A 12585-nucleotide genomic window follows, 5' to 3' on the forward strand; every position below is an offset into this window, starting at 1 on the left:
CCCCAGCTGCATGGCGCCTCACCTCCCTGTGCGAGGAGGTGGCCCTACAGAGAGCAGCCAAGAAGGGATGGCAGCAAGCGCACATACCTGGTAGGTGTCCCAAAGGCGGATTGTGCAGCGAAGAGGCAGCTCCCTCATGAGCAGATTGTTCATCCAACGAAAGGCAAACTGCAGGTATTCAACTTCGTACTTCCTAAAGTGATTATGTACCTGCTCTGAAACAGCACAATTCACTTACACACCTGGGGATCACAGCACCCAAGCTCCTGCATAAGGCACTGTCCAAATCATGATGGCTTACATGTACTTCAAGGCTGAGGTCTCACAAACACCTCCACCACTCACCTCGTCCTACCTTGCCAATGAAATCCCTCCCCCAAGAGCCTTTTGGCCAACCATGCTCTGCCCCTACTCACTGTGGGCAAGCATCTACTCCTTGTACAGAGGTTTCCTTCCTACTTGCAAAGAAAGCCTCTCACTGTTGTGACAGAAGTCTTCCCCCATTCAAATTCCCTTGTCACCTACCATCAATCCGGCTCACAAGCTCCTCCAGAGCTTTGACTTTCTTCTGGATCCCTGGCTGTGCAAAGGTGTAGTTATCCTGCAGGGAAAGGCCATCAGTCAGAAGCAGCAGCTGCAACAATTGGAAATGACCAAAACCAGATCCCCAGCTCTGCACCAGCCAAGGATATACAGCACCTGATTGCCAGGATCTGTCTGCTGTGAAGTCCCAAGTAATTGGGAAGCTGGGACAGTGCTGGCTGCACTGCACAGCTGCAGCTCTTTTCTTCCCTGGGATTTTGCCCCCACATCATGCCCAAATGTCCATTAATGCTGGGTACATTGTCAGAGAACAAACGTAGGCACAACTCCAATTTTAAATGCTGGGAGTGCTGCAGGCCCAGCTAGTCACACACTAGTTCCAAGGGATACAGCGAGAAGGCAGTGGTGCTGCTGCATCAGGCAAGGGGAGACATCTCTGCGGCTCCAGTTGCTCACCTGTATCCCATCCAGCAGTTTGCTCATGCACCAGAAACTATCAGCTTCGATGCTCCGTAAAACATCCTGTGACAAGTTTGTCACATCAAAGTTCTCCACGTCCTCTTCTGCAAAACAGACAGGGAGGAGAATAAGGGGGATGGGGGGCACCAGGTGGTTCACAGGAACACCAAGAGGCTTTAAGGCTCCTTGCATGCAACTGCCAGCAAGCTGAAATGAACAGCTTTCCCAGTACAAAGTAGGACACCTCTGCACCGACCTGCTTCTCCAGGCCAGGAGAGCACCAGCACCCAAGATACTCAGCAACCACCATCTGAACCCAGCCCAGCTGCTCAGGAGACCAGGAGGGTCTCTGCTGCTGCTGTCACTCCTGAGAGGCCAGAGCAGTGCATGCATGAATGCTCTGACATGGGTCTGCTCCTAGGGCACATTCTCTGTGGGTGAGGGCAGCTCTGCCAACAACCAGGAGAGGCAAATCCAGCAGTGCTGACACTGCTAAGAAGTAACAAGGCTGTTTTCCAGCTGCAGGTCATCATCCAAAATTAGCAGTTACTCCTCTTCTGGCTCCTCAACAGCCATCCTCAAGTTCCCAGGTAATTATAAAGGCAGGCAAAAACTCTGTTTAGCAGATATCCACCTCCTTTCCTTGATCACTTCCCCCTAGCAGGAATATGGGCAAGGTTAAGGAGCAGAACGAGGCCAAGTGTGTACAGCTGGTACTGGTGGCTCAGCCACACAGCTGTCACCTCGTGCAGAAAAGCTCCCTGCAGGGCTCCAGGCACGATGAGCTCAGTACAAGTGTGACAAAGAAAGGGAGGTGGTAATAAGCCTAGGTAACAGGGAAGAGCCTGCTGCTTGTACTCACAGGGACAAAGGGACAAGAACAGCAACTCTGCCAGCAAAGGAAGACTGCTAGGAGATCCTGGGCTGCAAGAAGCTTTGGGGGAAAAAAAAACTAAACATAAAAATAGTCTCCAGAGGGCATGGCTGAGCTCAAACATCTGTTCAGCAGCATCATTAAGGGGCCCCGTAGAAAGGAACAAGACACTCAACATATGGCTCTGAAAGGGAGCTGGTGGCACAGTGACAGCCACTCAAGGCAGGCTGGGGCAGCCAGGACACTGCCACCAGTGCCACAGTTACCCAAGGACTTGGGGGTGGGGGGCAGGCAGAGCTCCTGTGAGTGACACTTCGTGGGGTTTAGATGGCAGCTGAGACGTGAGCACATCGTGCTCCTGACCTAAAGGTTGGCTCTGAGTCCCCAACTCTGGAGACAGAAGAGGATGTGTGGTATTGCTTGGGTCAGTGCAACTCTCAGTGACAGAAGGCAGCCACAAAGGATAAAAGGGGCCTGAAAGATGGGAAGAAGTGTGGCCCCAGTCAGACAGGTCCCAGCCATGAACCCAATGACCAACATGGTACATGACTGCAAGAAGTCACACGAAGTATCTAAAGCAGCTCCAACGTACACCAGCTCTTTTCTGGCTCAGCTGACTCACTCTTTACTTCCCAGAATAGGGAATTCGCTCCGGGTAGCAGTAGAGCCCCAACTGCTTTCTCCTTCAGACTGTGAGGAGCAGCGGTATGGCTTGGGGATTAGCCTTGACCACACAGTGCAAGCCCAGGTGGCTTAGCTCTTCACAGTGTCCTCAAAAGACAAGGACCACTACTAGTTTACAAAGCTTCAGGTAGACAGTGGAAGGCTTTCAGGGACTTCAATAAGCGGTGGATCAGATCCTAAATCATTTGTCCAAGAGGATTTCTCTGTCATTGTCTTAGAAAATCTTTTTCCTTTCTCTTTACAGTGAAAAAATGATCCTTATGCTTAAACATTCTCTTGGCACCCCAGTGTTCATGTCAACTCCAAAACTCAGCAAGAGCTGGAGAAAGAATGAAAATCCCATGGGTGAAAATGACTTGCTCTCCAGCTAAAAGCAACTGGCTGACAAGAAAGCCAAAAGCAGCTGGGAGAAGTCAATTTAGTTTCTGAAACTCTCAGCTTGACAGAAACACCTGCACTAGCAGCACAGGACAGGAATCATTATTTAAACTGTTTATTTTACATTCTCAACAGGGTCTCTTTATACTTCAGTCTGTCCTCCTAGAGCAAGAATGAGCTCCAAATTCAAGCTCTGAGAGCAAGATCCTCCCCACCACCTCAAGTTCAGGGCACCAAGGCTTTGCCTAAACTCCCTCAGCACCTAGATTGGAGGAGGGTGGGCTCTTCTAAGTACATTCAAACACAAATCTACCATCACTGTTTCAACTTCTGCAGAGCTCAGCAAGGTTATGAAACTGAAGTCAATTCAGCCAGGCAGCAAAGGTGCACTAAGAGATGCATAAGATGCATCTCTAGCATGGCGCAGGAGCTGAAAGAAAACACATCACCTCCAGCAAGGCGATGCCAGCACTTCACAGCATTACGGTTAAGAGGCAGTGATCACTTACCAACATACTCAGAGAGGAACACAACAAAGAATGGAGTGACCAGGTCATTGATTCCCTGTACATAGCCACTGGCTGGGTGTCGAATGGCCCATATAAACAGGATTCTTTCAAAGATCTAGGGAAGAATTGAAGGAAAGCAGGTACCTGCATTAGCCGTGCACAAAGGAGAGGCAGAAAAGCATAACTGCTAAGCTCAGGGAGCAAAGGTCATGCACTGACAGGCTCTTCTGCAGCAGTATGGTTAAGACAAGAAGATACCAGTCCTAAGAGATTCCAGCATGATCCACAGATCCCCACAAAGGCCAGCCCACTCTTTCCAGAGCAAGACAATCCAGAGTCCTCATCAAGACTGCTGCTTGAAGAAGAGCCGACACCAACTTTCCAAGAGCTGCACATCTTGCTGAACATCACGTGGACAGCTAAGGCTGCTACCTGTGCTCTTTATCCATCAGCTGTCGGCACAGCGCTCCCAGCAGAACATCACAGATCGCAGTACCCAACAGAGCAGCCTCCAAAACCTACATGTATTACTCCCAGCCAGCCCCAGGACGTCATACTCTGACATACCACACACACACCGAGACAACAGATGCTCACACCTCCTGGCCACCTCTCCAACAGCCCTACGTGATTTTCTCACACATCGCTTTGTGCAGGGGCGTTTTTGCAGTGAAACACGACTGATGTCCTGCTCTGTGTCAAATTCATCAAATTTGTTTCAGAACAAAAGCTTCAGGACTATTACTAATTCTTGCCAGAAAAAAATGCTGACCTTGTAGCCCCTGGTCTTCAAGACTGATGTGTTTCAGAAAGTTGAGGACTAGACCCGGCAGCGTGAGCATGTATTTCCTGACCAGCTGGACGAGGTTTTGGGAGTCACCCAGGACATTTGGTCTGCAGAGTTACTCAGTCTAACGACACTGTCGGTCTAACTCTGTCCCCTTACCTCCTGGACAAGCGGCTGCTGAAAGAGGGGGATGAGTGGGTTGGTCCTTGGAATGTCGATGTGAATCTGGAAGAGAGCATGGGTCAGATACATTAGCCATGCTTTTAAGGGACACAATAACTCAACATGACAGAAGAGAATCCACCCTGCAGTGCCCCTCACACAGGAGCTGCACTTGCTGACGAGTGCTATGAGTGCTACAAATTACAGCCGCGCAGGGAAGTCACCTACAGTTCAGCATCCTTCGCTCAGAGATGGGCTGGGAAATCCAGTTATTTGCTCAATTCAGATGGGATTAGGGAAGGCCTAATCCAGTACTTGTCACTAACTTCTACCTGCAACTAACAGGTAGAAGTCCTGGTACGACCCCAGCTCAAAAACACGCAGTGGCAAGGGGCCGGGAAGCCACGCAGATGGCAGGTACCTGTCGGTACGTGTCCTGATGGTGCTCCTCATTCCGGGAGTCGTAGTACTGCTGGATGAAGCCAAAGTATTCCTCCCGCTTGCGCTGTAAGGTCAGCTTCCGACGCTCCATGTTTGCAGGGAGATAACCCTGCAGGAGGAAACCTCAGGGTAGCCCCTATTCCCTCACCACAAACCAACCTCTAAAGTCCTGCCGGGCAGCTGTGCACATGGATGCAGCAGATATGGGGAATGTGGAGCAGGGGAAGAGTAGTTGTGGCCTTCGGCTTTCCCACACTCTGATGCCTTTTCTAATCTGGTACAATCCAACTTTACAGGATTCAATTTCTTGAAACAACAAGCCACATTCCCAGCACCTGCCTGGGGTCTGTGCTCAGGAGATGTAGCAATTACAACCCCTGACCAGAAAAATCCTACAGCTCTTTGGTAGGCTGGCCACAGGTACAACATGAGCAAAACCACGTATGGATTTGCTCCCATGAAGGCGCACGAATGCCCCAGATTCCCCCCAGCCTCCTGCATCCCAGCTCCAAGTACTCACTGAGAGGAGACGCCATGTCACAGGCCGGACCTCTCTGGGCACGCCAGGCCAGCTGCATTTCCTCAGCTCATCTGCAAACGGACAGTGGTGGCAATGGATTAGATCCTAGGCACGTCCAGGCACCACTATACCTAAAAGGAGAGGAAAGCCCAGTCTGCTCCTGAAAGCTCTGGAGACACTGAGCCTCCACGGAGCTCCACATTAGCAGTGACTGGGGATGTGGGTCTGTGGCTGGAGAGTGGGGACACTTGGCTCAGCACTGGGACTGGAGCACTGGCTGCCAGAATGCTAACCACTGGTCCCTTCTCAGTGGGGCTCAGTTCTCATGCAAAGCCCAACAGCCCCCTGTGACCACAACCATCACTTGCGACCAGAAACAGACTGGAAACACGCAGCTGCTGAAGAGGTCATCATCTGCCAACACGCAAGTCATCTTTTTTCAGCCTGGAGTAGATAGCGAACCATGTTTCACAGAGGCAGCAGGCTTCCCTCTGCCTCCCCACCCACAGGCACCCATTACGCCACTCACCCAGGTCCGTGTTATGGCTGGAAAGGAGCTGCCGAAATTTCTCCAGGCGGGTTTTCTCCCTCACTGTCATGGGGGGAGCACCTGACGCATTCTGGTCGGAGATTCGGGCAACAAGTGGAATGACAGGCCGAAGGGGGAGGGACTGCTGCTTCTGGAGGGGGGTCCGCACACAGGTCTCCTCTGCACAGATCAGACACTGCGGTGAGGACGGGAAGGGGACAGCAGCTCTTCAACCCCACTGTGCTCCTCTGACTACCGCCACAGGCTCAGCACAGCAGGCAGCACCTCTCCTGCCCAACCCCAGCATACAGAGCACTGCTGGCCACTTGGAGAAGCAGCAACAGATCTCTGTGGACTGGCTAACCCATCACTTCCCCCATTTCCTTCCTTCCGCATCAAGATATCTGCCTGCCTTCCCCTATCAGATATGGGAGGACATGGGAAGGACAGAAGATGAGGCAGAAGGAAGCTGAGGGAACCCCAGAAAAACCAGCTTGCAGATATGCCCCAATGAGCTTCAACCCAAAGAGTGAATAAGCTAACTGCAAGGTCCTCCACAGGGTCTCATCCTGACCTCGATTAAGAGCAGCACATGCTGACCAAGAATTTAATAGACTTTCAAAACTCCTCAGAATCTGTCTCTCTTCAAGGATCCTTGAAGACAGACATGTCTGTAGCCACAATATTGAGCTCCAGAAGCTGCTCCTAAAGACAGCTCTTACCAGACATCCTGGAGAGCTGGGCCTCGCTGCTGGACTTGTTGACCTTGCAGTTGGTGGGCACGTCACTGAGAGCAGGCTGGGTCCTCTCAGGTTTCACCCGCATTTTGCTGTGGTTCTCCAGGACCTGCGCAGCTGTGGCCTTGGCCACTTTAGAGTTCAAAGTTTGCAAAGAGGAAGAAGAGGAAGTGAAGTCTTCATCTTCATCATCACCGATGTCCCAGGCATCACTGGTGCTGCGGGCAAACTCATGAAAGCTGGAGGCCTTCTTACTTTTCATAGGCAGCACGTTGGCTTTGGAGCGGTCCTTGATGAAGCTGGAAGCCAGAGAGAAACAATGTCAGAGCAGCACTGCTAGATAATCCACATGCTTTCCTTCACTGCTCCACACAGGCAGTCCCTGGCTTCCCCCGGTTTCCTAGTTCCACCTCCAAAACCCCAGGGCACGCACTAAGCTCCTCGAGGCTGCCCAAACTGGTATGATCTCAGGGCACAGAAAGCCACAGTGCCAGCTAACAGCTGGAGAGGTGCCAGCCTCCTCAGCTCAGAAGGGCAAACAAGAGAGACATACAGTTTCTCCAGCTCTGCTTCCTCCCAACCCACAGAAAACAGGCAGATGAATGCAAAAAGAAGCCTTGTGACCTGGAGAGAGGCATGCCAGAACCAGTCTATGCTCCTGGAAGCTCCTGGCACAGCTGTAGTCACTCCCAGCAGACAGACCAGGCTGTTTCTTTTCTCAGGTGCAGGAGGAGCCTTTCCATTTACCCTTAAGCAGCAGGAGTCAAAGTCCACCAGCTGAAGCGTCATGGACAGGAACGTTCACTGCTGCACAGCACGAGACAGGGACAAGGAGGCCACGCAGATCAGTGCTGCCTCTTCCTGCTGGGAAGGGTGCTGTGGTTGTGCTGCTGACCCTGCCTGCTGCCACGCCGCTTTACCTCGCCCTTCCCTCAGCTCTTCCCTATCCAGTAGGTGCAGACATCACTGCTAAAGAATGCATCTTCTCCCTACATTTGCCCAGTGCAGATCTCTGGCTACAAAAGCAGCAGCAGATAAGCTTTCCTGTGAACTTTCACAGAGCCCAGGACAGCACCATACTCCTTGTACAGCCCTTCTTGTACATCACAGCTGCACCGAAGAGCTCAGACTGCACAGAGCACAGGGGATGCACAGCAGGGCTGCCCTGGTACCATCTGAGTTTGCTCGGGAAATGTGAATGAAGCTGCTACATCATTTTTACATTCCCAGCAAAATGAACCAGTCCAATTAGGAGGGGATGGAATCACAGTGCTAGGGATGCTGGAGACTTCTACCAAGACTGAGCCAAAAAAAAACAAACAAAGAAAGAAAGAGAAAGAAAAGCAAAGCGCACAGGCTGTGCCTCCAGGAGACAAACTGCACTTACTTTTTGGTGAGGCGGGAATCCAGTGGAGGATGCTGTGCTCCATAGACAGGCTGAATGCTGCAGGGAGGGAAAAAGAAAGAGTGCAAAATATCTCAGGGCACCCACGGATGGTCTGCTCAGCCTGGACTGGGGTAACACCTCTTGCACGCTGTTGGGATCCAAATACAGACCAAAATCAACTCCTGTAAGCTTCTGCCTTCAAAACCTTAGATCCAAAGAGCCACAATTAGCTGAAGATTTGTTCTTTGCAGCAGCAAAGAGAAGCTTTGTTTAAACTCCTAGGCTCTTTCCAGCCTGAACTGGGATTTGCTTCCTCGAGCAGAGATCTGCTCTCTGCTCATTTCAGTCACCTGCCACAAGCACTGACATTCATTCTCTTTTTCATCCAAAAGTTGTCTGGGTTAGAGAATCCACACCTCTGAGCCCTCCACAATAGGGAAGGACTCTATCCAGCAACACTGGGACTCCCCAGCACTGAGGGTTTGACCCCACACTGGCACTCAGGCTTGCAGCCAACGTTACAGCAAAGCAGCCTCCAGTACAAGGTTTGATGCAGGCCCAAATCCCAGCTTAACCAACCACTTCCTATGTGGTCTGGAACAAGTCATGGCTCAGCCCCTGTGGAGCTGGACAAGTGCTCCAGGGCACAGAGAGCCCGGGGGCTGTTGGCACTGCAGGGGAGCACTGCCTCAAAAAGGAGCTAACAGACACCACTCATCGCTAGTTTTACAGGCTGGGCAAGTGAGACAGAGATCCTCAGTTATTACCTCAGTTTGGGAAACTATTCACAGCCGTGCCACCCCAAAAGTCACACTTGGATCTCTGGACACAACCAGCCCTCTGCAGCCCCACTACACAGCACAGCCCCACATCCCACGGCAGAGACAAGGGCAGGTTCAGAGCTGGCACACAAAGGACAGGCTTCCCTCAGGTCACTGGGGCTTTCCGGGAGCCTCAGATGGAGTCTGGCTGTGGCAGGGGGAAGATCACAGCCTGGTGCAGTTGGAGAGCCAGCAAAGGACAAGCGGGTGCCAGGGAAGTGACAGCAACAGGTCCATCTAGAAGGGAGAGGCATGGAGACCCAGGGCAGAGGCTGGGAACAGCCACAACACAGAGAGGCCAAAGAGGGGTGGGCTCCAGCTGCAAAGGGCGGCTGCTGGAAGTGCTGAAAGACTCCCTGTGCTGGCACACCTCCAGTCAGGGCTAGCAAAGAGTCTTCTAAGTAATTAGCATGGAGGAGTCAGGACTATTAAACAGAGGCAAACTCACGGGTGGGCAGAGCAAAAAGATTATTGGGGTTAAAAAAAGCTGTTTCCAAATGACTCATGGCAGCTCCCCACAGGAAAGGAGCCTGCAGAGTCTTTCCAAGCTCACAACACCTTCTAACAACAGTCACAGCACTGCTCTTCCCTGTGAGGGGACCAGCATTGCCCAGGAACATCCACATGCTACCAACAGGTACATGACCTGACTCCCACATGAAGGGACGAAAACCACACGTGGGTTTGTGTGATGCTCATCAGCAAAATGAACAGTCAGAATAGGGGACAGTGCATGAAGAAATCCCTTCCTGATGCTCTGAAGTAATCGGATGCTGCTGCAGCTGCTAACGGCCGACACAACAGCAGTGTTCCATCCCAGGCAGATCTTCTGTGAAGAGCCCAGGCTCCCACAGGTGAAGCATCCCAGGCTGATCCATTGCACAGCACATCAGCTGGAGCTCCCATACAGGCAGCTGAAGGTGACAGGTACAGCTGAGTACCACCATCCCACATACGTTTGTATATAAATATATACATGTACATAAAAAGCAAGCTGGAAAGGAAGCAGAGCAAATACTCCGAGACATGCAACAGGTGACCTGAGACATGCACACACCTTCACAGCTGCCAGATGACAACTTTGCACCACAGAACCTGAGCAGACTCAGTGCCTGATCCTGCTCCTCCAGCTCAGCCCATCACTGACTCTCAGCGCATCTTAAAGTGCCTCACAAAGCTGCATCAGCAGATCCCACTGCTACAGCTCAGAAAACAGAGGCAGGGCAGCAAATGGCAACCAGTAAATACTTCATTTATTCACTCGCCTGGCTCTCCCTAGTGCATCATTTAGATGAACTGGTTGTCTCCAAGCTTAACTCTGACTTTTGCACACATGGAAAGCTCACGGCAAGCACCATGTGTTAGCAAACACCACCGAGTCAGGAGTTGAGACCTGTGCTGATGCTGTGCTCCCAGACTGACAGCACAAGTCCCCTGTCCTACTTTAGAGCTCAGTGGGACAAGGTACTTCCCATCACCTCCCTACCCAGTGCCTGATGCAATCTGTGCCTGAGCTCTGCTGTGGAACCTGCGTTACACCTCTTACGGGCAGATCGTGGCAGGGCTCAGGTTATGGGCACTGCAGCACATCTTCAGCATGTTAGGGAAACTGCAGAGACTGAAGATGTTTTATTCCCAGCAGACTCTCTCAGCTTCTCCCTTTTTTAAAAGAGCATTTAAACAACACACACACTGATGCCTTACTACTCAACTCTCTATATGGCAGGAAATAAACAATGCATCACACAGGACAACACACCAGACCAAACTGCCAGCACACCCCAAAAGAATCCCAAGGTTGAGAACTCCCAGTGCAAAAGATGCAAGGCAGCCCCGGAGACATGAAACAATTTATTAGTAAGAATTTCTGGAAAGGACAGGCACACAGAGCATACGGAACTGGTAACGAGCCTCCTCCACAACACAGGACAGGGTATTTCCATTGTCTGTTACGAGGGGAGAGCTCTGACAAGCCTTGATGTCGAGCGCATTGTCTGCGCAGGAACTGCCTCCCAGACCGGTTCACCTGGTTTGAGCTTTCCAAGCTGGCTCTAAAATCATCATCTGTGCAAGAGAGGTGCTGGCAGCAGAGCCCAGCACAACATCCAGGGTTGGGATTGCAGGGACGCAGAGCAACCTGGGGACCGCACAGCACCATCCTCTCACAGGAGAGAGAGGAGGGATGCACAGTGCTCAGTGCTTTCTCTTTAGTTGCCACAAACTTAGGCTGCCTCTCCAGCCCAACGGATGTCACAGAATCATTACGGTTGGAAAAGACCTCCAAGATCACCAAGTGCAACCATCAGCACCACGTCCCCTGAATAACAAAGGATGAGCCTACGGGGAATCCGCAGAGCTGGGACGGCTTGTCGGTTCCTTCCACCTGCTTTGAAAAGGCCCCAAAGGCAAAGGCACAGCGGAGCCCCACAGCTGCACTGCAGACCTTGCGGGGAGGGAATTTTTCATAGGCAATTCCCAAACCTAATCGCCCCCGCAACCAGCTAAGAGCACCAGGAGGGGAAGGGCAAGCTACAAACGAGACTACTGAGCGTAAACGAGGTGCAAGGGAGGACCAGAACTGCGGGCGTCCCCAAGGTGTGCTCTGCTCTGCTCACACGGCCGCTCAGGAACCTTCCTCGCCCCTCTTCCCCCCCCCCCACTTCCTACCCGAGGCCCGCTTCCTACCGGGCGCCGCTGTTTCTCCTCCACCGCCACGAAGGCCGCAGCAGGAGGGGAGCGGCCACAGCCCAGGGCCCCCAGCGCGGCCTCAATCGGGAGAGCGGCACCCCCAAAGGCTCCACACGGGGCGAATCGCCGAAGACTCAGACCCGTTCCTCCACTACAGCCCGCGGGGCTCCGGCCACACGAGGGGCACACACGCGGCCCCCGCAGCCAGGGTGGCCCCAGGGAGCCCAGCCCCCCTCACGAGCCCCCAGCCCCGGGGTCGTTACCCGCCCGGACCGGGCCCGGCTCACCTGCCCGGCAGCTTGGCGCTCCGCTTCCAGAACTGCCGCCCGCTCTCAGCCGCCATAACGGAGCTACGCAAGGCCGGGCCCGGCGGCCAGCCAAACAGCGGGCCCACCGGGCCGGCCGGCCCCGCGGCGCAGCGGCGGAGCGCGGAGAAGGCGGCGCGCCCCCCCCACACCCAGACCGCCTCACCACTGCCCACCCGCGGCCCCTGGCGGCGCCATCTTGGATGAGGGCGGGGAGAGCGTCGCCATTGGCCGCTATGCTCCAGGCCCGGCGGCTCAGCCAATAGAAAGTGGGAGATGGCGTGACGTCACGGCGGAGGAGGGCTGGGGTGGGGCTGCGGGCACAGGGAGAGACCATTCCGCCCCGTGTGGGGGGGGGGGAGCGGGAGCGCTCCATTAGCACCGGGGGGGAAGACGGGAAAACCCACCCACCTCACGAAAGGGAGGGCGGGGAGCGTTCAGCACCGCCCTCAGCGGGAAGAGCCAATCTCGTAGCGCGGGAGGAAACGCGCCAGGCGGGCACCTGATTTCTGAGGGCGAAACCAACGGGAGGAGGCGGGGGGCAGCGGGTTAAGGCCGGGGGACAGCGGGGGGCGGTGGCGGAACGAACGGCGGGCCTTCTGCGCGGCTGCTATGGTCGCCGGGGCAGCGCCGAGGATTTCGGGCCGTTTCCAGCCCCGACGGCCCCGCGTTGTCCCCGAGGTCCGGAGCGCCGTCACCGCACGCGCAGTGAACGGCCGCCGGGTGGCCGCAGAGCCGCCTCCTGGAACCCCTCGTGGGGC

At 53.8% G+C, this 12585-nt stretch overlaps 1 protein-coding gene across 3 annotated transcripts in view; it reads right to left on the minus strand.

The window, feature by feature from the left end:
* The window catches only part of TBC1D22B (TBC1 domain family member 22B), a 16430-nt gene extending 4524 nt beyond the window's left edge, over positions 1-11906 (minus strand). For 2 of the 3 annotated variants that reach the window (XR_006171784.1, XM_042837404.1), the window contains exons 1-11: positions 11807-11906; positions 8011-8067; positions 6609-6922; positions 5887-6066; positions 5358-5428; positions 4818-4946; positions 4394-4459; positions 3448-3562; positions 1000-1106; positions 526-601; positions 88-215 (exon numbers count right to left, since the gene is read on the minus strand). Coding sequence is in view for 1 of the 3 variants with exons in the window: in XM_042837404.1 (XP_042693338.1) it covers positions 88-215; positions 526-601; positions 1000-1106; positions 3448-3562; positions 4394-4459; positions 4818-4946; positions 5358-5428; positions 5887-6066; positions 6609-6922; positions 8011-8067; positions 11807-11862 (1299 nt within the window). In the remaining 2 variants the exon portion in view is untranslated. Of the gene's footprint in view, positions 1-87; positions 216-525; positions 602-999; positions 1107-3447; positions 3563-4393; positions 4460-4817; positions 4947-5357; positions 5429-5886; positions 6067-6608; positions 6923-8010; positions 8159-11806 lie in introns of all 3 variants that reach the window. The other variant, XR_006171785.1, reaches the window with a different exon arrangement.
* Positions 11907-12585: the final 679 nt, after the last annotated feature.

The sequence above is a fragment of the Centrocercus urophasianus genome, unplaced genomic scaffold (genome assembly GCF_019232065.1).
Source record: "Centrocercus urophasianus isolate 14NV4802_14NV808 unplaced genomic scaffold, USGS_Curo_1.0 seq_70, whole genome shotgun sequence".
NCBI lineage: Eukaryota > Metazoa > Chordata > Aves > Galliformes > Phasianidae > Centrocercus > Centrocercus urophasianus.